Source organism: Rhinatrema bivittatum, chromosome 11, assembly GCF_901001135.1.
Source record: "Rhinatrema bivittatum chromosome 11, aRhiBiv1.1, whole genome shotgun sequence".
NCBI lineage: Eukaryota > Metazoa > Chordata > Amphibia > Gymnophiona > Rhinatrematidae > Rhinatrema > Rhinatrema bivittatum.
In genome coordinates, this window is record NC_042625.1 from 72334138 (window position 1) to 72360636 (window position 26499).

The 26499-nt window shown below is 45.6% G+C and overlaps 1 protein-coding gene across 3 annotated transcripts in view; it reads right to left on the minus strand.

The window, feature by feature from the left end:
• Positions 1–16468: 16468 nt before the first annotated feature.
• The window catches only part of LTBP4 (latent transforming growth factor beta binding protein 4), a 222926-nt gene continuing 212895 nt past the window's right edge, over positions 16469–26499 (minus strand). For all 3 annotated transcript variants that reach the window (XM_029571879.1, XM_029571880.1, XM_029571878.1), the window contains 4 exons: positions 26335–26487; positions 25492–25992; positions 24909–25061; positions 16469–18603 (listed from right to left, as the gene is read on the minus strand). In XM_029571879.1, the coding sequence (XP_029427739.1) occupies positions 18449–18603; positions 24909–25061; positions 25492–25992; positions 26335–26487 (962 nt within the window). In that variant the 3' untranslated portion in view covers positions 16469–18448. The remainder of the gene's footprint in view (positions 18604–24908; positions 25062–25491; positions 25993–26334; positions 26488–26499) is intronic.

A 26499-nucleotide genomic window follows, 5' to 3' on the forward strand; every position in this document is an offset into this window, starting at 1 on the left:
CTTCGTCCAGTTCAGTCAGAACCAGTGCTGGCATCCTGGTGCCACGAGCCCTTCCTTCAGAGCACCCCAGGGATTTTTCCCTTATTTTTAAAGGGTCATTGGCAGCATTCCTGAGGCCAGGAGCGGACCCTGTAGCGTGGGCTCAAAACCTGGCAACCCTAGCTCCCTTCCTGAAACTGCAGCGTCCCCAGCACCTGGCCAACCTGTAGCATGGGAGCCACCACTCACGGATTAAACCGTGGACCTTCTGCATGGCAGGGCTGATGGATGGCACTGAACCACTGGCCTTTCTTAGTCAATGACTTGTAAGATTTGGGACTGGCTCATTCTCCATGTTTGCCTTCTTAGGAATTTTTTTTTTTTATTTGATTTGTTAATGTCCTTACTGTTCCTCTTTCTTGTTCCATATTAGCTTATTTTTTTCTCTCTGCTTTCTATCCCAATTTGCTGATTTATTAGTCCTACTCCATGTTGGCTTGTCACTCCCCTATTTGACAATGTAATAAATAGAAAGTTAAAAAGAGTTCCCAGGAAATCTTCCTGCAGGGCAGGACACAGAACGGGATCTGCTTCAGCCCGGTAGATGGGGCACGCGCTGGTGGACGGGCAGCTGTGATGCTTCCGTCTTCGAAGCTACTGCTGCCACCGTCACCTGGAAAGCTGTCACGCGCCGCTTGTCTTCCAGGAGTAGACAGTCCCCTCAACCTCTCCTCGCATGTATATTTTTTCATCCTGGCTGCATAGGGGGCTATGTGGTGGGCAGCCAGCGGCATCCTGGTGATGGGTCTGAAGCCCTCGCCCCATGCAATAGGCCAGCATAGGTGGTCCCAGCCCTTGGACCCCGAGCTTCCTGCCTTGACAGAGCGATGCAGCCGTGGAGAGGATATGGGGCTCACTGTAGGACCAGCGTTGCGCTGACTCCTGAGAGTCAGAGTATCTGATGGGTTGAGGGTAATGCACGATATGTAGGGTGAGAGTAAGGACTGTATGAAGACTGGCATTCGACGCTCCAGCTCTCGCTCACCAGCGCTGCCTCGCACAGAGCCCAAACATCTCCACAGAGCCAGTTCCCAATCTATCTATTTCACCACATGCTCCCTCCTCAGTCTTCCCTTTACTCCTGAGCATTTCTGTGCTTAAATTAGATGTGCTCTCACTTTTTCCCTCTTAAATTCAGCTGCCTGAACTCCCAGGTATCCTCCACTCTTGTATCCTCCAACTCTCTGCATTCAATTCTACCTCTTATGATGGAACAAATACAGCAGAAACGGCCGATGAGAGACCTGAGGGGAGGAGACGGTCGCATCCAAACACCCAAATGGCCGAAGAGAGACCTGAGGGGAGGAGACGGTCGCATCCAAGACACCCAAACGGCCGAAGAGAGACCTGAGGGGAGGAGACGGTCGCATCCAAGACACCCAAATGGCCGAAGAGAGACCTGAGGGGAGGAGACGGTCACATCCAAGACACCCAAATGGCCGAAGAGAGACCTGAGGGGAGGAGACGGTCGCATCCAAGACACCCAAACGGCCGAAGAGAGACCTGAGGGGAGGAGACTGCAGCATCCAAGACACCCAAACGGCCGAAGAGAGACCTGAGGGGAGGAGACTGCAGCACCCAAGATACCCAGATTTTGATTACAGCATAAACAGTTGATGAGAGACTTTGGAGAGGGGGAAAATAATTCAGTTTTCTCCCTTCCATCCGGCAGAGGGCAGGCGAGTGAGACATTAGCCGACAGTGCTGGCAGGATTTCATTTATTGACCTATTTTATGATGTGACTGTCATTTCTTAAAGGAGGAAAAACATTGCCACTCATAATAATAAAATTATTTGGTGTTGGTGATCCAAAAAAGGGAAGCAGCCACTGCTGGGGTGGAATCCTTGGAAGCACATTTCTGGCATTCAGATGATGTGGAAGGTTTCTGAGTAAAGAAGGGAGCAGGGGAGAAAGTGACCTGATAGACATCACATAGAGGGAGAGTGAAGCAGAAACGGAGATTAAAATCCAGGGCAAGGGGAGGACTGGACGGTTTTCAGGGTTGGTTTTCTTTTGGTTTTTTTTTTTTTTTTAAAACACTGCTCATAAAATCAAGCTGACTGCCATGTGCTTCATTAATTAAACAGAATTCCATGGACAAGCGGATCAGAAAGGTAATTTCCCTTGCGAGAGCTGTGCACGTCAATGATGAAACAACTTAAACCGTGGCCCTCCTCAAGTTACAGCGCGGCAGTTGTTGCGGAGGGTACTTTGAGGGTGGATTTGGGTCAGTCACAGGGGGAGGGGGGAGGTGGCTGGTTTATCTGAGCATAGGGTTATTTATTCATTTTTATTTAGCTCAGGCCTTTTCATTGGTAACCCAAGCCTAGTTACATTCAGGTGCTGTAGGTAAATTCCCTGTCCCCAGCTATGCTTGTGGCTGAGGCAATGGAGGATGAAGTGCACTGCCCAAGGTCACAAAGAGCAGCCGTGGGATTTGAACCCTGGTTTGCCTGGCTCAGACCCTGCTGCTCAAACCACAAGGCTACTCATGCACCATAACTGCCTGGATGGGAGGATGCCTTCCATATAAACATGTATCCCAAAAGCCCCTGAACTGCCCTTCCTATGCAGAAACAAATTCTGTTTGATCCCAAATAGGTCCCTCTACATGCTACAGCAAGATTGTCCTTTTCACAAGAGCCTTCAGTTTATAATCCTTCTGCACGGCTTGAGGAAAAGGGCATCTCTGCTACTGCACAATAGTGATACTTGCTGTACCAGCTGACTCCGGCACGGACTTGTGTTATGTTCTGGAGGTAACCATGCTCCATACCTCTCAGCCAGACAAGTGTCACTGCAATGACTGGACAAGACATAAATATCCTCCTGTTATCCCTGCATGGCTGTGAATGAAAGCACCACAGAGGCAGAAGGGTCTGGTTCCCATTGAATAGAAAGCTAAAGTAGCAGGAAGCAGCAGCCAGGTTCACAGCCTCTTCTACCGTGCATCCCACACCATGGCCCTTTAAACTGGAAGACATGTTCTTGGCCAGGAGTCAGGAACCTCAGCATACTGATGTGCCATGAGTTTCCCTAAAAAACTGAAAAGATCTTTTCTCTTATAATAAAATGAAATTAAAGCATCTGTCCTTCCTGCTAGGGGTGAGGAATCAGAAGGCTAATCTAGGCCAAACCTTCCAGGTGCTTGGCCCCAGGTTTTACTCTCATTAGAATTTTTTTCTCACTTACCTGAACCTGATGGACAGGAAGAAATACACAGTCAGCGAGACAGACCATAAATAAGAGTCTTTATTTCCATGTTTACTAAGGAGGATGTTGGAGAGATACTCATACCAGACACAGTATTTAATGGTAATAATGCAGCGGAGTTGAAACAAATCACAGGGAACCTGGAAGATGTAATAAGGCAAACTGACAAACTAGAGAGTAGAAAATCACCTAGACCAAATGGTTTATACCTCATTCAAAAACAAAATTGAAGATCTATTATTAGTAATCTGTAACCTATCATTCAAATCATCTCTTGTACCTGAAGATTGGAGGGTGGCTAATGTAATGCCAACCTTTTAAAAAAAAGGGCTTCAGGGTTGATCTGGGAAACTATAGAACAGTAAGCCTGACATATGTGCCAGGAAAAATCATAGAAAAACTATTCTACAGAACATAATTACAGAACATGGATTTACCCAAGGGTAATCTTACCTCGCCATCTGTTTCCTTTTTTTTTTTTTTTGAAGAGTTAATAAACGTGGATAAGGAGAGGAGCCAGTGGATGTAGGGCAACTGGATTTTCAGAAGGCATGTGACAAAGTCCCTTATGAGAGGCTCCTCAGGAAATTAAAAAAAACTCATGGGAGAGGAGGCAATGTCCTACTGTGTACTGCAGACTGCTTACAAGACAGGAAATAGAGAGAAGGGCTAAATGGTCAGTTTTCTCAGTGGAGGAAGGTAAACAATGGAGTGCCCCAGGCAGCTGTCCTGGGACCAGCGCTTTTTAACATATTTATAAATGAGCTGGAAAAGGCAACAAGGAGTAAGGTGATGACATTTACAGAAGACATAAAATTGTTCCAAGTTCTGCTTTAAAAATGGCACCGTCTGCCTGGCACTGAAATGATGTCAATTCGCCACCTTCCACCAGTACTGCTGCACAATAACTTTTTTTTTTTTTTTTATGAAAGACTTTTATATACCGGTATTAGTGGGGACATCATACCGGTTTACATTTGAACAGCAGGTAGAAATTACATGTTAACAGGAAGTTGCAATTGGGAGGAGGAGTAACATAAGTGCAGAGTGGAAAGTAACTTAACAACAAGAAAAACTATGGAGTCCTTAACAGCAAGGAACAAGGGGGTCCTTAATATAAGGAAAGGATAGGATTGCCTCTGTGGGGGTTAAAAAGTGCAATCATTATTGGGGGGGGGGGAAGGGGAGACGAATGGGGTGTTAGACCTAAGCAGGGGCATGGTGAAGATAAAGGTGTAAAGGTGTGTGTGTGGGGGGGGGGGGGGGGGGGTTAGTCCGGATAGGCTCGTTTGAATAACCATGTTTTTAACTTCTTTTTGAATTTGAAGGTGGATGGTTCTAGGCGTAGGTTTGAAGGCAGGGTGTTCCAGAGCGAAGGGCCAGCAATTGAGATGGCTCGGTCGCGAGTAGTGGAAAGGTGGGCTATTTTGCGTGAGGGTACAAGGAGGGTGCCTTGGTAGGCGGTTCTGGTGGGCCGGGAGGAGTGGTGGGTGTTAAATGGAATGTCTAGCCATTTGGAGTTGTGAGCGTGAATGGATTTGTGGAGAATGGTCAGGGTTTTGTAGTGAATTCGGGAGGGGATGGGGAGCCAATGTAGGTTTCTGAGGATAGGGGTGATGTGATCGGATTTACGGGTGTTGGAGATGATCCTAGCAACCACATTTTGTAACATTTGAAGGGGTTTTATAGTAGAGTAGGGAAGCCCTAGGAAGAGTGTGTTGCAGTAGTCAAGTTTGGAAGAGATAGTGGCTTGGAGCACTGTATGGAAGTCTTGGGTGTATAATAGTGGTTTAAGTTTTTTTAGGACATTGAGTTTGAAGAAGCCTTCTTTAAGTATGGAGTTAACATAGTTCTTCATGCTTAGCAGTTGATCGAGGAGAACTCCAAGGTCCCTTACGAAGGGTTGGGCTGTGGTAGTGTTGAGATTGGGGTCATTAGCCAAGGGGGGGAGGGGGGGAATGTGGGGAGATAAGTAGGAGTTCGGTTTTGTTAGTATTGAGTGCAAGGTGGAGGTTGGTAAGTAGGGAGTTGATAGATGCTAAGCAGTTTTCCCAGTGCTTCAGAGGATCGGAGATAGTGTTGTGGATAGGTATGATGATCTGGACATCATCTGCGTAAAGATAGAATTTAAGTTTGAGTTCGGAGAGGAGGTGGCAAAGTGGGGTGAGGTAGATGTTAAAGAGGGTGGATGAAAGTGAAGAACCTTGTGGGATACCTTGTTGTAGGGGCTGGGGGGCAGATAGGGCATTGCCAATTTTAACCGAGAACTTTCTGTTCGAGAGGTAGGATTTGAACCAAGCAAGGGCTAGGCCTGAGATGCCAATGCTTTCTAGACGGGCAAAGAGGTGATTATGGCAGATGGTGTCAAAAGCTGCCGAGATATCAAGGAGGGCGAAGAGATAACTGTGGCCTTGGCCCATTCCTATAAGGAGGTGGTCGGAAAGGGTGAGAAGAAGCGATTCGGTGTTGAAATGTTTCCGAAAGCCGAATTGAGAGTCGTGGAGGATCGAGTGGTTTTCAAGGTAGTCCATGAGTTGAGTGTTAACCACTCTTTCCATTAGCTTGGAGATAAATGGGAGGTTAGAAATGGGGCGGAAATTGGAGGGGGTCTTTTGGATCTAGGGATGGCTTCTTTAGAAGGGGTTTGACTACTGCATGTTTGAGTGTGTCTGGGACAGTCCCTTGAGAGAGCGAACAGTTTATGATGTCTGCTATGGCTCTGGCTATGGAGTTAGGGACGGCCAGAAGAGCTTTGGGAGGGATGGTGTCATTGGGATGGGAGGCAGGTTTGAGTTTTTTGAGGATAGTTTACATTTCTTTGGAGGAGGTATAGTCGAGGGTAGTCATAGCGGGGTGGGAAGGGGCAGGGTGGAGGGGAAGAGGAGGAGGGGAATCTAGAGAGGAGGTTCATTATTTTGCTGTGGAAGTAGTTACGCCTGCTTTGAGCAGGAGTAACTTCTGCGACAAAGGTAGGGGGGGTTTAGATAGGGCCAGGGGGGTGGCAGAAGGAAAGTTCCCTCCGAGGCCGCGCCGATTTCAGAGTGGCCTAGGAGGGAACGGGCAGCACCGACCCTGGATTTTATAAGATACGCGCGTATCTTATAAAATCCAGCGTACTTTTGTTCGTGCGCGCTGTTTCTTAAAATGTACCCCATTCAGAGTATATTTTGCATAGCATATGGTGGTGTCTCTCAAAGAAAAATCTCCATGTTGATGGATATTTGATTTCCATCAACATGGAGATACATGGAAAAATCTCCATGTTGATGGATATTTGATTTCCATCAACATGGAGATACATGGAACTGCATCCAAGAAAATACATTGATCTCCTGTTGGGAAGGGAGAAGAATTTGCACAGAAGTTGGTCAACCCAAGTTCAGTGTCACATCTTGGCTTCCAGCTCCATTCCCAACAGTCTGATCCAGTCCTGGTGTTGTTCCATGGTAAGCAGGGTCCTAGTTTTGATTGCAGGAGCTACATCTCCATGCATGCAATGGATCAGCCTTTTCTGCAAACACAGCCAGTTGATGACATCCAAATGACTTGCCCAAGAGCACTGGAGGCAGGATTAGAACCTGAGAGTCTTGCGGGCCCCAGATACAATGGAGTCATTTTATTCCTATTTACCCTACGGTCAGGTACCTCTCCTTCCCATCCTGCTCCCTCCTGTGTTCTGTCATTGATGCATTTCCATAATATAGGATGCCCCCTTAGTAAAAGCCATATTAAACATTTTACCTTGTTTAAAATACCAACCATCCTCTGCCTCCCCCTCCTCCCTGGCAGCGAGGGCAGGTTGGCAGCATGGTGCCACAGTCAGCTCACATTTCCAGTGCTCTGTGGCTACTGCTCTTCCTCATTCTATGCATCCTGATTACAAACAGGAAGCATGCACCATGGGGGAAGAATAGCTGAGGGGATAGGGAGGACCTGCTCACCATGTCCCCGCCCTGTTGGCCTGACATTACAATGCCCCCCCCCAAAGAAACTGAGAGGAACCAGAAGCAAAAAGGACGAAATGGGGAGGAATGAGATGAATCACTTAAAGGAAATGAGGGGAGAGAGGGAGAGGAATCTAAACAGTGGGGTAGATGAGGGGGGACCCTAATGGGGGAAAGATATGGAGAGAACATAAGAACAGAAATGTCATACTGGGCAAGACCAAAAGATAGTCCAGATCGCAAGCACCTGGCGGATCTCATTAAATAGATGAACTGTAAGAGGGGAGATGAATTTAAGGGGATGGGAGATGGAGAGGGACTGGTACAGATGGCAGGTGGCAGGGCCTGAGCCACCGTGCTAGCAGGGTGCGACACTGGGGAACGTGATTTGCAAGAGGAGGTATGCTAGAGGAGACTGTGAGATTCGGGATCCCTGTCTGCAGGTCCAGAAGCCGTGTGTCAGCCTGTCGTGAAAGGCCTTTTCAGCTAGAGCAGAAAGCAGATCATACTGTCAGAAACGGAAAGACTATGTGAAGGGCTCTACATTCTCAGGAATAATACTGCCGCCCTGCATGCCCCAGGGGCTGAAAACAGCAGAGCAGACTCCAGCAAAATGCAGAGCGCGCAGGGACTGAAAAGGCTGATGCTGAAATTTGTCTCTGCCGCTATACTCAAGCTCTCCCCTCCCCAGTCCTGTTTTCTTAATTAAAACTGGGAGCTGCCTGCATGTTGATAACGAATGCCCAAACACCCTTTCTGGGGTGGTCCCAGTGCCATTCACAGCTCCTGAGCAGTGATGAGTATTGATGATTTCTTTCCGCCTGACAGATTCTTGTCAGGGCAGCAACTCATGAAAGGTTTTGGGGCTGTCTTCTGTCAATACTCCAACAGAGAAATCCCATGCTAGATCAGCCACAGTTAGACAGGAAAGTGGGGTCTGAGAGTGCAATATGACCCTTGCCCATTGCGACCAAGCAAACCATTAACCTACAAGCTATAAAGGGCTTAGCATTTGACTTGGCGAGGGACACACATTGTATACCAACCTGAATTAACCTCTGGACAAATAAGAATACAATTTTGTAATATTTTCCAGAGAATTCGGATTAATGTAGGCAGCCACCTGAATGTCATCTGCATACATAAAACAACTAAAACCTAGACTCTGAATCAAGATTGCAAGAGATGACATGAAAATATTAAATAAAATGGGAGCCAAAACTGAACCCTGCCGTATGCCACATGAAAGAGGCTAGACCTCAGAATGATCAGAATTCCAAAGAACCCGAAATGACAGATTACACATAAGAAATTGCCATGCTGGGTCAGACCAAGGGTCCATCAAGCCCAGCATCCTGTTTCCAACAGAGGCCAATCCAGGCTACAAGTTCCTGGCAAGTACCCAAACACTAAGTCTATCCCATGCTACTGATGCCAGCAATAGCAGAGGCCATTCCTTAAGTCAACTTGATTAATAGCAGGTAATGGACTTCTCCTCCAAGAACTTATCCAAACCTTTTTTAAACCCTGCTACACTAATTGCACTAAGCACATAAGGCATAAACCAAACAAAGTGTGAGTGGGGATCCAAGATGGCGGCAGGCTGCTAGTCATTGTCCTTCATGGACTAGCTGTCTGTCTGCGGCACCTGGTTTCTTTTCTCATGTCTTTCATGGAGCTATGCTGTCGGTACGTTGGGAAGCATGAGAGGGGAAAGTTTGTCTCCTGCTTCCTCAGGATGGTCTTTCACCCTGATGCCGCCTCTGGATCCTGTGATTAGCAGAAACCTCTGCTTGTGACATGTTAGCGGCTCCTTCCGAGACAGGGAACGTGATGAGTGGATCTCCTGCTGCGTTACTCGGCATACTGGCCGGTGTGGATATCTCTCTGGTTCCTGGTTCCACTTGGGTGCTAACAGAGGACTCTGGCCACAACGGTGTGGTTGGGTTTTCTGAATCTGTGGCTCAAGCTTTGCAGGGAAACTTTTTGTTGGAGAGACCTGCTGAATTCACTCTCGAGTCCATATGGAAAGCCATTGAACGTTTGGGTAAAGCTCCCTCTATTCAAATCAACCTTGTTGTTGCTGCTTATAAGGCTTTTAATTCACATTTAACATTGCTTGAAAATTTCAAAGGGGAAATTAATCGATGAAGTACTGAAACTCAACATATTATGCCCCAATAAAAGAGAATACTTTCCTCTCAAATAAAATTTAAAATCTGGAGAATTTATTACGATGATGTATGAATTTGCGATTTATTAATTTTATTCAGGTTCCCATGTTTTTTTGCTAAGGATTTGTTTAGGAGGTTCATGAAGTAAGTTCTTACGATTTGTGAGTCTGCATTGCCACCTATTGCTCAGATTTATTATCTTCCACCTTCTAAGAATGAAATTCACCAAACTCGGCGGCTCTCTCCTGTTTCTGCTGATTCTCTACAGCTATTCTTGAAACGTCGTAAACTTCCTTGGCAAAAACCTCCCCCTTGTTGGTTACTTTGGTGCTAGATTCGGATAAGGATTGGCTTCTTAAGAATTATTTTAGGCATCACGACATCCTTTTTGCAGCGTAATGTGTGATGACTTTTCCAGATGTTGGAAACGGAAGCAGTTTCTCCTGTGTATTACAATTGGGGGCTCAATTTTAAGTTTCCTTGCAAAGCTTGTATTAAATATAATGCCAATATGTATATGTGTTTTTTGAGCCCAGCCAACTTTTTTTTTCTTGCGGATAAATGTGCGAATTCAGATTTCTCTAACAGCACCAGGGGTGTAGATGATTTTTGGCGTTTTATTCTATACCTCCCAGTTCTAGCCACCTTTCTGCTACCTTTTCTTTAATTACAATTGCTTATTTGATTGTGTCTCTTGGATCCCCTAAATCTTTGGGGTTGAACAACATTTATGTTTATATATTTCCTGGTTATTGTTGTATCAGCTCGAAGGATTTTCTTTGTTCAAGTTTATTTTGAGATTTCTATTTGAAAATTCATTAAAAAAAAAAAAAGACAAATAAGACACGAACCATTTGAGTGCAGAATCCTTGATCCCAATTTCAATTTGAAGTAGAAGCTGATGGTTAACAATGTCAAATGCCGCACTCCTATCTATAGAAATGACCGAGGGAGTCTCTTCCTGCCTCTCCTCATACTCTGATTTCATTAAACAAAGCAATCAGAATCAGACTGCTTCAGAAGTAACACATTTGTACCATCAATAAATTTAGAAAGTCGCGATGCGACTATTTTTCTACCACCTTAGAAATAAAAGGGAGATCGGAGGCAGGTCAGAAATTACTAATATCAGATGGATCCGTCCAGGACTTTTTCAGTTGTGGAGATATCTTGGGCATTACTAAGCTTTGAGAAAGGATCAAGTAGAAATTTAGAAAGACACAAATCAGAATTCTTAAATTTAGAGGACACAGGATACAGATCAGAGGAAGCAGAGTTTTATCCTTTTCGAAGAGGGAAGATTTATTGAAAGCCTCTGAGCACTCACCACTGACCCTTATCAATAAAAGCAGATAAATCACTGGGAACAGTAAGAACAGTTCCAAACTTATTCTGAATCTTCATGAATTTCCTCCGAGAAGGGTTCAGCTATCAAACCTGAAGCAGAGCAAGGGGCATCATCTACTCTATCCGAAAATTCCTTAGTAACCTGAAATGGGCATGTAGATTGATTTCCAGCCCATCTAATATGATCTGCAACATAATTTGGTTTGGCCTTTTCAATTTGCGCTCTCTAAAATTCAGTACTAGCAAGTAAAGCCAGCTTATTCTCAACAGACTGATCCTTGTGCCATACGCGCTCCAAATGTCGTGTTTCTTCAGGAGTCTCAGACTACTCTGGAACCTCTATCCCCACGAGAATTATAACATTGGAAACTTGTCAAAGGCAGCCTTTAGATGGCTAACTCCGGTCCTCGAGAGCCACAAACAGGCCAAGTGTTTAGGATATCCACAATTAATATGCATGAGACAGATCTGCATACAATGGAGACAGTGCATGCACTATCTCGTGCATGTTCATTGTGGATATCCTGAAAACCTGGCCTGTCTGTGGCTCTTGAGAGCAAGAAAGGGAATAAAAGACAAAAATATAAGGGATTATAAACTTGTTGGGGGGGGGGGGGGAGAGGGTGAAAAACCTCAAGCTTCCTCCTCCCAGTGGTGCAGTGGAAAGGACCCTTGCATGGGTGGGCCTGAAGGGAGATCTCTCTCTCTCTCTCTCTCTCTCTCACACACACACACACACACACACACACACACACACACTCACTCACTCACCCCGGTGATATAATTGGCTGATGGTAACTCAGCTGCTGCCCCAATCTCACCAAGGCCTCATGCCCAGAACCTACATGTGGAACGTGAGAGGGGTTGCTCGCTCTACCATCCTCCGAGGTCACTACAACAGTGTCACACCCTTCCTCTCCTCCCCCAATACCATTTGCTCGCCACACAGTTCCAAACTTCCCCTGCTCAACTGCAAGGACCTTCATGCCAACCGCACCCGCCACCACACTCCTCAGGTAAGCTGCCCGTGCTTTCCACTTTGCACGGTCCATGCCTGGAGCAACCTTCCCAAGTCGGTGCGACGTGCCTCTTCCCTGGCCATTTTCTGATCCCACCTAAGACACCCACCTTTTCAGTCTGCATGCAAATCTCATTTATTCAGATTTATTACCCACCCTTTCCGTTGTTATCAAGACGAGTTACAATATAAACCGGCCATCAACAACCCAAGCCCAGCAGAAAACATGAGAAAAACAAAAACAGTCATCAGCAATAAACATTGTAAAAACAGAATAAAATACCACCATCTGGGGGTGCCGTCTAAGGGATTTCAGCCCCCGGAACATGGACCAGATAAAATACAAGCCATAACTAGAAATAGGTGGGCACCCACCGACATCAACCAGTTCAAGATTCATGTAAATCAATTAAACCCTGTATCTTCCTGATCACAGCCTTGGTGATTTTAACCATGTTTACTGTAATACATTTCCTGTGGGCTACGAACCAGGAAAGCCAGGGCTCAAATCCCACTGCCACTCCTTAAGACCTTGGGTAAGTAACTTCATCCTCCATTGCCTCAGGTACAAAATTTGATTGTAAGCCCTCTAGGGATAGGGAAATACTTACAGTACCTGAATGCAATCTGTTTTGAAGTGCCGAAAAGGAGAAAAATAAATAAAAGGTGTCCTTTCAGTGCCTTGACCAGCTGTAAGTTCCACTGAGCAGGGACTCTCTCTCATGTGCATCTGTACAGTGCTGTGTAAGTCTAGTAACATTAGTAGTGCTGAGATAAGCACTTCCTTTGGCAGGCTGCCATAATCTGTGGGACAAGAGAGGGGCGAGACTGCCCACTAAGATCAAAGTGTACTGTACACAATGCTGTATGGATGTGCAGGCATGGCGCTGCTGGGTGTGCAAACTGTACAACTGCATGGAATGGCACATCTGGGAGTAGGGGGGCGCCCACAGGATTGACAGTCAGCCAATAGGTGGAGTTGCTTCTAAATCTGCTGACAGTGGCATTGGTACAGATGGAAAAATTAGGGGCAAATACTTACTTCTCAGTTTCCCTGGAGTTTTAAAGTTGCCTTTAGATCCTTATAACAGGTTCTTGCCCAAGGCTCCCTGCTGCTGTCTCTGGCCCCCATTAATTTTATTCCCTCCCTGCTTGTTTGTGGGATTGGCAGTGCCATGACCCAGATGCCACTTCTGGATTTGCACTGTTGTCACCACCTGGCTGAGCAGCAGTATGAGCAAGGGGTCCCAAAGCAGATCCCACACCAAATCTCAGACCCCTCCTGGGAGAGCTGGACATCCAACATTGGGGACGTCCAAAGATAGGACGTCCAACCGGGGGATATCCAAAGACGGGACGTCCAACCTGGGGACATCTAGAGTCGGACGGACAAAGTCGGGACGTCCAACCTCAGGAGATCCAAGTTGTGCCCGTCCAAGCTGTTCTCCCCCAGCAGGGCAGCGAGAGGTCTATCTAGCTGCCATTTGGGAGGTTGAGCAGTTCCAGATAGGGGTCCAAAAGCAAACCCCTCCTGGGAGAGGTGGAGGTCCCGACTCTGGACATCCAGATGTCGGGACGTCCAACATTGGGGACGTCCAGAGTCGGGACATCCAACATTGGGATGTCCAGAGTCGGGACGTCCGAGTTGAGCATGTCCAAGTTGTTCTCGCCGAGCAGGACAGTTTTCAGCCTGCGGTTTGAAATTTGGGGTGGGATGTGGGATCTGCCGTGGGTCACCTGCTGAACCTCCCACATGGCGGCTAGACAGACCTCTCGCTGATACCTGTCCAGGGCCAGTTAATGCGGGCACTTTCAGCCTGGGGTTTGAGATTTGGGGGTGGGATGTGGCATCTGCTTTGGGACCCCAATCCAGACCTGCTGAACCTCCCACATGGAGGCTACAAAGACCTCTCGCTGCTTCCTGCCCTGGGCCCCCTTCCATCAGCGCCGCTGCCCTCCTGAGTACACTGCCCCTAGAATGTAATTGCACATCCAAAGGGAACGAGGAAGCGATTTATTTTTTAATGGAAATTACCGATTCAGAAATTTTTAAAAAATAAATTAAAGACGTTCCAGACTTTCAATATTTTTTCAAAAGATGGCAGGCTTTTCAAAACTGTACCCTTGGGGAAGTTATATTTCTTTCTGTTCTCTCTGCCCAAAATCTGCAGTTCTCACCCAGGTCAAGTTATTGCGGCGCTTTCAGCCTGGGGTTTGAGATTTGGGGGTGGGATGTGGGATCTGTTTGGGACCCCTAATCAGAGCTGCTGAACCTCCCACATGGAGGCTACAACGACCTCTTGCTGCTACCTGTCCTGGGCCCCCTTCCATCAGAGCCGCTGCCCTCCTGAGTACACTGCCCCTAGAATGGAATTGCAGGTCCAAAGGGAACGAGGAAGCGATTTATTTTTTTTTTTTAATGGAAAAAACCGATTCAGAAATATTTTAAAAATAAATTAAAGACGTTCCCGACTTTCAATATTTTTTCAAAAGATGGCAGGCTTTTCAAAAATGAATCCATGGGGAAGTTACATTTCTTGTCTGTTCTCTCTTAAGTACTAACATAGCCTCAGGCATGAACTTGAAATCAGGAAGGGGAACACTTCAGAGTTTTTGTCCTACTTCTGCATTAAAGGGACATGAAAGCAGCAATATTTAGTTTTTACTTTACATCTAATTGAAAGCAAGCTCCTCTTTACAACTGAAGAGTGTGCCAGGAGTGTTAAGAAGAGGAATTATTGGAGCTGAATCTGATTCGGGGCATACACCCCCTTTTGTTATAACGAAAGGTGAAGTCAAGGGAGCATAAAACATGTATTGGCCAATTAGGACCTGGATATTTCTGTACACATTATTGCCTCATTAATCTGACTGGCTGCTGGAATCATAACCTCTGAAATATTCATTATTTACAAACCTTTTGGGGTAGATTTTCAGACGAGCGCGAACAGCCTACTTTTGTTTGCGCTCCAGGCGCAAACAAAAGTACGCTGGATTTTAGTAGATACGCGCGGAGCCGCGCGTATCCACTAAAATCCTGGATCGGCGCGCGCAAGGCTATCGATTTTGTATAGCCTGCGCGCGCCGAGCCGCGCTACCTCCCCCCGTTCCCTCCAAGGCCGCTCCGAAATCGGAGCGGCCTTGGAGGGAACTTTCCTTTGCCCTCCCCTCACCTTCCCCTCCCTTCCCCTACCTAACCCACCCGCCCGGCCCTGTCTACACCCCCCCCTTACCTTTGTCGGGGGATTTACGCCTCCCGGAGGGAGACGTAAATCCCCGCGCGCCAGCGGGCCTGCTGCGCGCCGGGCCGCGACCTGGGGGCGGGTACGGAGGGCGCGGCCACGCCCCCGGGCCGTAGCCACGCCCCGTACCCGCCCCCAAAACGCTGCCGACACGCCCCCGGAACGCCGCGACGACCGGGCCCGCCCCCCGACACGCCCCCGACACGCCCCCCTCCGAGAACCCCGGGACTTACGCGAGTCCCGGGGCTCTGCGCGCGCCGGGAGGCCTATGTAAATAGGCTTCCCGGCGCGCAGGGCCCTGCTCGCCTAAATCCGCCCGGTTTTGGGCGGATTTAGGCGAGCAGGGCTCTGAAAATCTACCCCTTTATGTGTTCATGAATTCATTTAAAAAAAAACCCAAAACAAAACACAATTTTACCAGTCAGAAAAACATAAAACAACTAGTTTTAATAGAAAACTTTATTTTTTTAAATATTGGCTATTAAAAAGTGTATAAAAGTCACACTGAGTAAGAATGATTTACATTTTAGTTTAATAAAAAAAAATGCTTCCGTCTGTGTCAGAAATGTAAAATTAAAAGGCAAGAGTTATCTATATTCACACTTGAGACAGAAAACCCTTTAAAAAATGATATAAAATGTAAAATTAAGGACATATGGCAAGTGGCAATGCTTGCCCTGCAGTAACTAAATCTTTTGGGGACGGTTTTGAACAGTATTTGCATGAGTAGGCAAGTATTTACCCATGGAAACCCCACTGATCCTCGCCATCTCTGTGGGTGAGCCAGGTGCAGGCTGGCTCAGGTACTTGCAGGGGGATGTAATTCTGAAATCCCTATGTGTAGTTTTGCCCCTGCAAAGTATGTGGCTTAAAAGAATCCCAGTAACACACTGTGGCCCATGGGATTTCAAAGGTTAAACTTCCCTTTGAAAGTCGGCTTGCACCCAAGGACCTGCAGGCTTCCTGCATTGAGGGAAGAGTACCCTTTTCCAGGCCAATGCAATAAGATATACTCAGCCTAGTGCGCAGGTTAACCCGTCGCTGGAGGCGCTAGACTTAACACCTGATGCAATAAGGGGACTGGCGAGTCCAAAACGAGTAGCAAATAGCGCTCATCGCATGTAAATGCCATGCTCCTATTGAGTGCCTGTAATAATATGCAAGCGCACAGCCATGTCTCTTTACATGCGTCTTACTGAATCGGCCTGTTCGTTTTTCAGTAAATAAGCAGTTTCTCGGGTCACACATGGATGCATGATAATGACATTATGAATATGTCTCAGAAATAATTTGAAGGGGCACAGTTCAGTTCATTTAGAGGAATTCTGCTTTGTCTCATGCACGTTTTGACGTATTGCAGAGAATTAAATGGTTTTGAGGAGCTGTGTGGTATCATAGCCTTCTTGCTCATAACCAATTGTGTGTTTGTGTGTGTATATATATCTACATCTGTATATCTAATTTGCCAATCAGATTCCTAAATTACACATCTTTATTTTCTGACTGGCCTTTTTTTTTTTTTTTATACATTTTTATTCATATGGGGAAGCAGTTGATTCACGAAAAAGGTAGAGTTTAACTTTGGCCAATCACAGAACAGCTGGTGGAAGAGATGCACAGTTCAGGGCTTGCCGTACCCACTGAATCATTCACAAAACCAGCCAATCAGACTGTCAAGAGGTCCTTGCACTAGGCTTGCCCTAGGAACAAGCTTACCGTACCTTTAGTTGGCCAACGCTCCGGAGACATGCTTTTAAGGCAGTTGGAACATGGCAATTCAGGTTAGGTAAGCTGAAGACCTGCTCTATGATGCACAAGGTCCCAGGATAAACTGCTTTCTGAATGGCTACTGGATCTGGTGGGTTAATTTCTTAAAATTTGTAACCATTTGGAACTGAAGAAAGAGAAAGTCAACAGAGAGGCGGCTGGTGGCAGGACAAAGTTGTCTCTAAAAATCAAAGGTCCTGAGTGTTGCTGAGACTGAGCAGCTCTGGGCATTTCTATGCAGAAAAGCAGCTGCATCCTATTTTTGTTTTAGTCTGGATTGGCAGTAGGGTGTACCTGGTAGAGTTGAAGATGAAGAAATAATGGACAGACAGATTCTAATCCTAGCTCTGCCACCGACAAATTACCCTACTTAATCAGTTTACATTATCTCCCTGTACTTCACTTCTCATTCCTGGCTCTGTTACTGACTCTCTTGTTCTGTAATATTGGGGGTCACTATCTCCCTTTGCTTCCCTTTTCCCAAATAGTAAAATGGTTAATATATTTCCCACCCAACCAACTTGATATCTCTCTCTATAATTTACTGACAGGTGAATTTTCAAAGAAGTTGCACATATAAATGTAGCTTACTATCACAGCAATTTTCAAAAACCATTTCCCCATGATAAGTGCACTTAAAACAGGTAAAACCTATTGACAATTCAATGGCATATATGGTAGCAAGTTTCAAAAGCCAGTTAATGTGGGTAAAGTGCATTTACACATGTAAAACCCAGTTGTGAGCATATAAATGCTTTTAAAAATCAGGCCCTCTGGTTGAACATTGGTCACTCTGCGTGCTATGCTCCATAAAGCATATTTGCGCGGCGTTTTTGGGAGAGTTGTTAACTTTTTTTTTTTTTTTAGGGCTTACTCTTAATATCCTACCAAGTTATTTTTACCTTTTACTGAACACAAAACATTAAGTAAAATGATTTTCCCTTGGGACACAGATTGCGATTTTCTGCGCGTTTCAGATGGGTAGATGCGTTTATGCGTATACAAAAGGCTTCTGAATCTTGCTTCTGCTCTGTGTGGGTAGAAGGAGGGGCTGGCTAACAGCGTGCATATATTTACTTGCTGTGTCACAGCCCATGCATGTTCTACTACTGAAAGGGCAGTGTCAAGGTCAGGGGAGTGCCTATAAATGCCTTTTTTTTTTGTCCCGTCCTTTTTGAGGGGCTCTTATTCTAGTCCTTACACTAAAAGAGCAGCTGCAGAGGTGGCTGCATAACTCCTGTTCACATGCTGCAGCTGTAAAGCGCTTTGAGGGTGCTGCCTGGATGCAAAGGACGGTGTTAAATTCCAAATTATCACTACGCACGGGCTGCGCTTCCCAGCCTCGCCTCGAACATTTCACTGATGCTAGTGCCTCCGGGGGTGCTTATATACACATTAATAAATAGAGGAGGGACCTCTTACTGTCCCTTTCGGATGAAAATTCCAAGGAGAAAATTAAGTCCAAAGCAAGCACTTTAAAAAAAAAAAAAAAAAATCTCCACAGAAGAACATTTTGTCATCTTGGTTCCAAAAGCCAGTAAATGAAAGGGTCACCATGATCCCTGCTCTCACAATAAATACCTCTCTGGCTAGCCATACATTTAAAAAACATAAAAAGCCTAAGGAACGCGGATCTTTTTGGTCATGCCCCTTGCTGCCTGTGGTGGTGCTTTTCTCTCTCCCTTCTCCCAGCTCTGGTCGTTCAGCCACGAGGCCCGGTGGGGGAGCAGGCGTTCCCCTGCTGCGAGAGCTGAAAGCCACGTGGACAGACGCACTGGTAGGAGCCATCCGTGTTCAGGCAGCGGCCATTGACACAGACAGTGGCGGGCGCCTCGCCTTCGCGGCACTCGTCGATGTCTGGAAATGGAGGGGGTGGGGGAACAGAGGGTTAAAAAAAATCTTCAACCCGCTGTGCCATAGACGACAGTTTAGTTGGGCGCTTTAGTGCTTAGACACTTTGTAAAGTTGAAGAGAAAACAAAGGTACGTACCTGTAACAGGAATTCTTTGAAAACAGAAGCTCACCAAGTCACACTGCTGTGTGACGACATCCTGATGATGCCCAGCCAGACATTCTCTTCTAGAGCTTTCTAGGTGGTTTTTCAGCTCTGGGCATGCGTAGAAGTTTCCGTTTAGACACAAATCCACAGCATGCTTCATCCTGTCATTAAGCTAAATGAGCTCAACACCAGAAGGGGAGGAAGGTTGGTTTGAGTGACTGTTGGACTGCTGTCTTCAGAGAACACCTATTTATTTATTTATTTATTGTTTCTTATATACTGGATGACTGGTTGGGTGTATCCCAAGGACTGCATGATGGTATATGGATGTGCAGATTGAACTCCATGTCACAGCCTTCCCTATCTTTTCAATGGATGTTGACCTTAGATGCACTATCAACACATCCATGGCCATGACATTATCAGCCTATGCATATCCCTTTAAGGTTAAACCTGTCTGAGAATACACAAATGATTATACACTGTGTTATACAGCTCGATAGCATCCTCTTTGATAAAGCTACCCCATGCTTCTTAGGGATAAAGCCACAAAAAGCTGGATGGACCTTTGAAGGTCTTAATTCTGTCTTGCAATCCAGAATGTGGAGGGCTTCTGCACCTTTGTTGGTATAGAGCCTTGGGAAAAATATTGGTAGGATGACTGTCCAAAATCTGAAATATGTAGAAGATATTCAAGTAGTTTATATGTGGGGCAGGAAAAGGGATTTAAAGCCTTACACTCACACAAATCTCTGCTTACAATTCTAAGACCTTTTACTGGAATCCTTTCTAAAAGCCAGAAGAATTTCTGACATTGGATCAGAGTGACAGTAGAACAGGTTACTTCACTCTTAAAATCCAAGCTGTGAAGGCAAGGGATTGGAGGTTGGGATGAATTAGTGTTCTCTGGTTCTGAGATAAAAGGGATGGAAAAATGTCCAACTTTTTTTTTTTTTTAATTTGTTTATAGTCTATTGAAAACAATTTCACTCGATCTTATACACACAACCAAGGAAAGTTATTGTACAATGACCTTTAAAAATACACCCAGACACTGCATTAATATTCTTAATAACTGACGTCTAAATAGGCGTGTGATGTATAATCATCAGTCATATTAATTAGACCAAAAAGTGCCTTTATACCCACATTTTTTCAAAGTGAAATGTCTTATAATGTCATGTAGGTATATATTTTTTATGGGGTTTTTACAAGATGCACATAAAAATGCCTTGTTAAAATGAAAAAATACTTATCTGGCTGCATTGATGGTAAAAGGTCAGCATTATCTGGTTGCCTTTAGTTGTCATCTAAAATCTGAAGCCATGATAGAAGAGTGTAAATGAGGAGCGAAGTCCATCAGTAAATAACCAAGGTCAAGGCCATCATCAATTTTCTAAAATCCGCTTCAGGGATGGTAATGAGTGTTGCCAAGGAACAGCTTCCTTAAGTCCTGTCCGCGAACGGACTAGTATTTGACTATCTGGATAAACACTGAATTCACCTGTAATGGCGGCAAGGCAACCACTCAGCTGTCAGCTGTGCAGCTCCTGGATTATGATAGGCCAGCGGTCTGCGTGGGACTTCAGCCTGCCTCTCACAAGGGACATGGACTGGGGCTATGTTCTCTGGAGTCAGTCAAAGCGTTGTTCCAGGTTTTGGCTCAGTAGCAGGGGCCTTTTAGGTCTCTTGATTTCATGCTGGTGAGGCCTGAAAGCCCTTCCAGTGAACGTGATGGGCCAAACCCCAGAATAGTTTCCTTTGCTGATGTGGCCTCAATGTGCCACACAGAGTGTATAAGGGTCGGTATGCTAAGGATGTGCTATGTTAAGTTGCGTTTTCCCCCTAATGGTGCACTGAAATAATGTGAGAAGTTTCTGGTGCAAAGGGTTCATCTGTTGGTCAGAGGGGGTTGCAAACAGTTCTTTGACAAGACAGTTCTGGTGCAGCTCTTAGGGGCACGGTTAAAGAGGTGGCTATAAAAACCCTGACTATACTTGGTCTGGGGCTTCTCCAGAGTCACAGATTTAGAAGGAAAACGTAGCTGTGACCCTCTCCCAGGGGTAACAAGGGAAGAAGCAGGAGTTCAAGCAGAGATACTCTCTCTTTCACAGTGTCTGAAGAAGCTTGAGGGATCTTGTAGTTGAAGAGTGAAGCAAAGAATACTTTAACTGTGCTTCAGTTTTTGAAGGGGTTAATAAACATGTGGATAAAGGTGAGCCAGTAGATGTAGTGTATTTGGAATTTCAGAAGGCATTTGACAAAGTCGCTCATGAGAGGCTTCTAAGGAAACTAAAAAGTCATGTGATAGGTGATGGTGTCCTTTGGTGGATTACAAACTGGTTAAAAGACAGGAAACAGAGAGTAGGATTAAAAGGTCAATTTTCTCAGTGGAGGGGGGTGGGCAGTGGAGTGCCTCAGGGATCTGTACTTGGATTTATTCAGAGTATTTAAATCACAAGCGGATTGTGATAAATTGCAGGAGGACCTTGTGAGACTGGAAGATTGGGAGTTCATATAGCAGATGAAATTTAAATGTGGACAAGTGCAAGGAGATTCATATAGGGAAAAATAACCCTTGCTATAGTTACACAATGTTAGGTTTCATATCAGTAGCTACCACTCCAGGAAAAGATCTAGGCATCATAGTGGATAATACTTTAAAATAGTCGGCTCAGTGTGCAGCAGCAGTCAAAAAAGCAAACAATATTAGGAATTATTAGGAAGGGAATGGTGAATAAAATGGAAAATGTCATAATGCCTCTATATCGCTCCATGGTGAGACCACACCTGGAATATTGTGAACAATTCTGGTTGCCACATCTCAAAAAAGATACAATTGCGATGGAGAAGGTACAGAGAAGGGCAACCAAAATGATAAAGGGGATGGAACAGCTCTCCTATGAGGAAAGGCTAAAGAGGTTAGGGCTGTTCAGCTTGGAGAAGAGATGGCTAAGGGAGGATATGATAGAGGTCTTTAAAATCATGAGAGGTCTAGAATGGGTAAAAGTGAATCAGTTATTTATTCTTTTGGATAATAGAAGGACTAGGGGGGCATCCATGAAGTTAGCAAGTAGCACATTTAAAACTAATCAGAGAAGATTCTTTCACTCAACACACAATTAAGCTCTGGAATTTGTTGCCAGAGGATGTGGTTAGTGCAGTTAGTGTAGCTGGGTTTAAAAAAGATTTGGATAAGTTCTTGGAGGAGAAATCTATTAATCAAGTTGATTAGGGAATAGCTACTGCTATTACTGGTATAGCATGGGATCTACTTAATGTTTGGGTACTTGCTAGGTACTTGTTGCCTGGATTGGCCATTATTGGAAAAAGGACGTGGGGCTTGATGGACCCTTGGTCTGACCCAGTATGGCAATTTTGTACGTTCTTATGTTTTTATGTGGTGGGAACTTGTTTGCAACCAGGAGGCAAACTGTGTCAACAGAAATTTGGTATAGCGCTCGGTTGATTTCTGTCCGCAGAATCTGAGGGATTTGTTCCTTGAGCTGATCGGGACATTGTGAATAACTAAATCAAAGTGTGAGACTGTAAGAGGTCCAGGATAGGCCGAAGAAAGGACTTGGAGCATAAAGTAGGAGAAACTGATGCAACAAGTATTAGAGAATTTCTAAATTATTTTCTTTTGTGCTTGACGGTTCTTTCTAATTCTGTTGATTGAAGAGCTTGCTACAACAAACTAACTTTCTAGTTTGAAGCATCACCATTGTAGTGGCAATGGACTTATTGGAGGTGAAGGCATGTCTGTGTGTGTGTCCTTGGCCCGGTTAGGCCCCTGCATGTTATCCTGCCTCTAGCCCATAGCCTAAGAGAGACTGCAACTTGCCTCTCCTTGGGTGGGTTCATCTCATGCCCATCAAGGCTGAGAAGGTGGCCCCAATAGAATAGGGTTTACAGTGATAGGTGTGCTTCCTGGGTTCACAATGCTTGTACCTCTTGAAGGAGGAGGTTTGCTTGAAGGCTGCAGTAGAGAAGAGAGCCTGAAGGACAGGGTGGTGGTCCTTGAAGAGATCCAAGGCTCTTTTGACCTTAACCTCTGAACAGATTCCCTCCAGTATATGGCATGTCAGCCAAGTCTTTCCTGCACTTTCTTCCATAATCCTAAAGCACATAGCTATAAGAACCTGTACTCATCAATAGCCATTGTAAAAGGCTCTCAATCCTGCATCAAAAATCATCATATGCCGAGCTGATAAGATGCTTTTTGCACTCCATGCCTTCTGCCAAAAGTAAACTAAACTCGCCCTGGTCTGCTTGAGAGAAGTGCTCAGTGAAGATGTGTGCCTTCTCAAAAATAACGTGCAAGTATTAGACCATGCAGGATGATATGCATTCTGATAATACCTTCTCCTAAAATGATCTCAAGTCTTGTACTCATGATCTGGGGCACTGCAACATGAACAAAAGACTTCTTGGATTGTTTTGGGACAGACTTCTCAATGGACAGGTATGGCAATTGGGCCTTGATGAATACTCAGCCATGTAGATATGATATTTTGTGTCAGCCTTCTTACTGGAAGTACAAAATGTGGGGTTTCCTACATCCTGATAAGAACATAAGAACATAAGAAAATGCCATACTGGGTCAGACCAAGGGTCCATCAAGCCCAGCATCCTGTTTCCAACAGTGGCCAATCCAGGCCATAAGAACCTGGCAAGTACCCAAAAACTAAGTCTATTCCATGTAACCATTGCTAATGGCAGTGGCTATTCTCTAAGTGAACTTAATAGCAGGTAATGGACTTCTCCTCCAAGAACTTATCCAATCCTTTTTTAAACACAGCTATACTAACTGCACGAACCACATTCTCTGGCAACAAATTCCAGAGTTTAATTGTGCGTTGAGTAAAAAAGAACTTTCTCCGATTAGTTTTAAATGTGCCCCATGCTAACTTCATGGAGTGTCCCCTAGTCTTTCTACTATCCGAAAGAGTAAATAACCGATTCACAGGCTGGATACTTCTACAATATCTTTTGGGTACTTGAGGAGGCCAAACTGATGACCCCTAGACTCTCACTTAACTTGCAACTCAATGGGAAAGGCCTTAGCTATTTTCTGGACAAAATTGAAAATTGCTCCTAGGCTGTGGAAGAAAGGGGTCAGTTAGCAGGGAGAAGAGGGCTAATCTCTGCTGAACTATAAGAAGCCCTAAGAGTCTTCAGAGTCTCAATAAAAACTGGAGAGGAGCCCTGTGTCAACTGCATCTTGGTAAAAAAAGAAGACTCCTGAGGAAGAGTCTCTGAGCGCCAAAGAAAAGCAGAAAAAGCTTCCCCTTCCAGTGCGGTTTAGGGCTTGGTGCACCCTACACTGACATTGAATCTTGATGCTCAAAGCTTCTTGGCGCATGAGGAGGCAACACAAGAAGCACCCACCTGATGTACCAAAAGGAGTAGAATCGGATGACACAGGCCTTGCAACATTCTTTATGTGTTGCGCAACTGTCTCTGCAATATGCTTCAAGAGGAGGCAACGGCCAGAAGCTCGACCTGTAGAGTCGGACATGGCTGCTGGGGATTCAGATGATGCATTCCAGTAATCCCCTGCTCTCAAAGGAAATCTGTGCCAGCGATCCTTGTCTTTTGATTGCTTCTCAACACTGGATTGCATCGGCTTTGTGCTCAGAGCCCTTTTGTCTGTGCAAGCTGGGAGAGTGACAGTGGACTTGTTCTTTGGGTCTAACAATAGGCTTTGGTGCTGAAGGAGTTGAGGCATCCTTAGGTAACTCCTTGCCTCCAGTGATTGACTTTGCTCCATGGCCCTTCTTCTGGAAACTGACAGTGAAACAAAGAACACTATGGTGTGCGAAAAAAGACAAACTGAGAAGAATCACTGACTTTTTATGAGTGGGCTGCTCTGTGAGAAAACACATCTGATACAAACCGCAACAAAAAGATCACTGTAACGCATTGTGGGCATGCAGTTGTGTGGCAACTGCTATGCATACCTAGAGGCCCTGAAAAATCTAGAAAACTCTGGAAAAGAATGTCTGGTTCGGCTCCATCAGGATGACATCATTGAGTTGTGTGATGGGTGAACTACTCGTCCTCAAAGGAATAACAGACATCCGGTTTGTTTTCTGGCTGAGCAAAGATGAAATTTCCATTTCCTAAAACGAGACTAAAAGACACAGAGGGAAGCTCTTACCGACACATGCCATTTGGGTTATGTCCAGCCGGTAGCCATCATGGCAATCACAGGTGTAGCCCTCGGGCACACGGATGCAACGTCCATTTTCACAGCCGTTGAGGATCCCACACTCCTCCGCTTGCAGCTCCTCAAACTGGTCGTATCGCCTCTCTGCAGATGGGTGTGGAAGAGGTCCCGTCACTTATCTAACATACCCCAGGCCTGAGTACACTTGTTCACTTCTTCCACTTGTTTTGTTAGCACTGATCTACAAGTCTAGAATCCCCTCCCCTCTAGCTTACATCTCTGATCCCTTTCTGATTAGCCTCTGAACCTGTTTGCCCACACCCTTCTTATCCAGCCTCCAAGATACTGACCCTGTTCTCATCCAGCCCCTTTACCCTTTCATGCCTGGCCTTCAACCTCTGCACCCTTTGCTGTCCAGCATCCAGACCCCCGTGCCATTTCCCACCCAGCCTTCATACTGCCAAGCCTTTTCAGTCTTTGTGAACACAAGACTTGCTCAAACTCAATACAGCACACGATGGCAGGACTGGAATCTGGTCTTTGAACCTACCACAGTAGATGGACAGTGACTTACCTTCATAAACTTCACTTGGGCCCCTGGGTCTCTCAGGCAGTGTTGCGAGAGGCCTAGATTCTCTGATCCTGGAGCCAAAGCCAGGGGAACTGGGCAAGTTCCTGGGATGATACTGGGAGCCAGGGAAAGGGCTGCGGGGGTCATAGTCAGAGTCGGGCTGTCTGTAGGGGATGAGGGATTCCTCCTCTCTGAGCTCCGCATAGGAAGGATCACTCTCGAAGTCTGGAGACTCATAGGAGGGTGGACTGTACAATGAATCTCTGCTCCCGTAGACTGAGGGTGATCTCCCATCGTATCCAGTACTGCCACCCCCTAGTGGATAGGTTTCATACCCTGGTATAATGCCAGGGCGTAGCACCCTGGGAGGCCTGTTGGCAAACAGATCTGGTCCATATGGCACATTATAACCAGGTTGAAATTCCGGCCCATACTCATAGGGACCATAAGGGTTTGGTCCATATGCAGGCGGCCTCAGGGCACTGCATAGAGCTTCATAGTCATCTGAAAAGACAAGGAAAACTGAATCTCACAATATGCTTTGCTTGTGTTATGCTTCATATCTTGTTTATGCAAACCTTTTTCTAGCAAATGCATTTATTGTCAGTTCTGCATTACCAGTTCATATGCTGCATAGACAGAACATTATGAAGTCATGGCCTACACAGCTACATGAATGTGAATTTTACACAGAAAATATACTTTAGCACTCGAGGTTGGTTGTGACCTTTCTATATATTAAATGTACTTTGGTAAATTTTATTTTATTTTTTTTACACAAAGTATTGCTTGTGTGTGAAGCTTTTAAGTGACATTCTCCCCCATCCCTCTTCGAAATGTCCTCACCGGAATCCCGAGCGGGACAGAGAGCACAGTTCATGCCCCAGGCCTCTCCATACAGGCAGCAGCACTCTGTGTAGGTGGTCTGCCTGTTCAGCAGGGGACGTGTGCACACCAGATCTGGCCCGACCGACTGCCAACAGAAGGTCAGGGTCTCATCTAGAAGAAAGC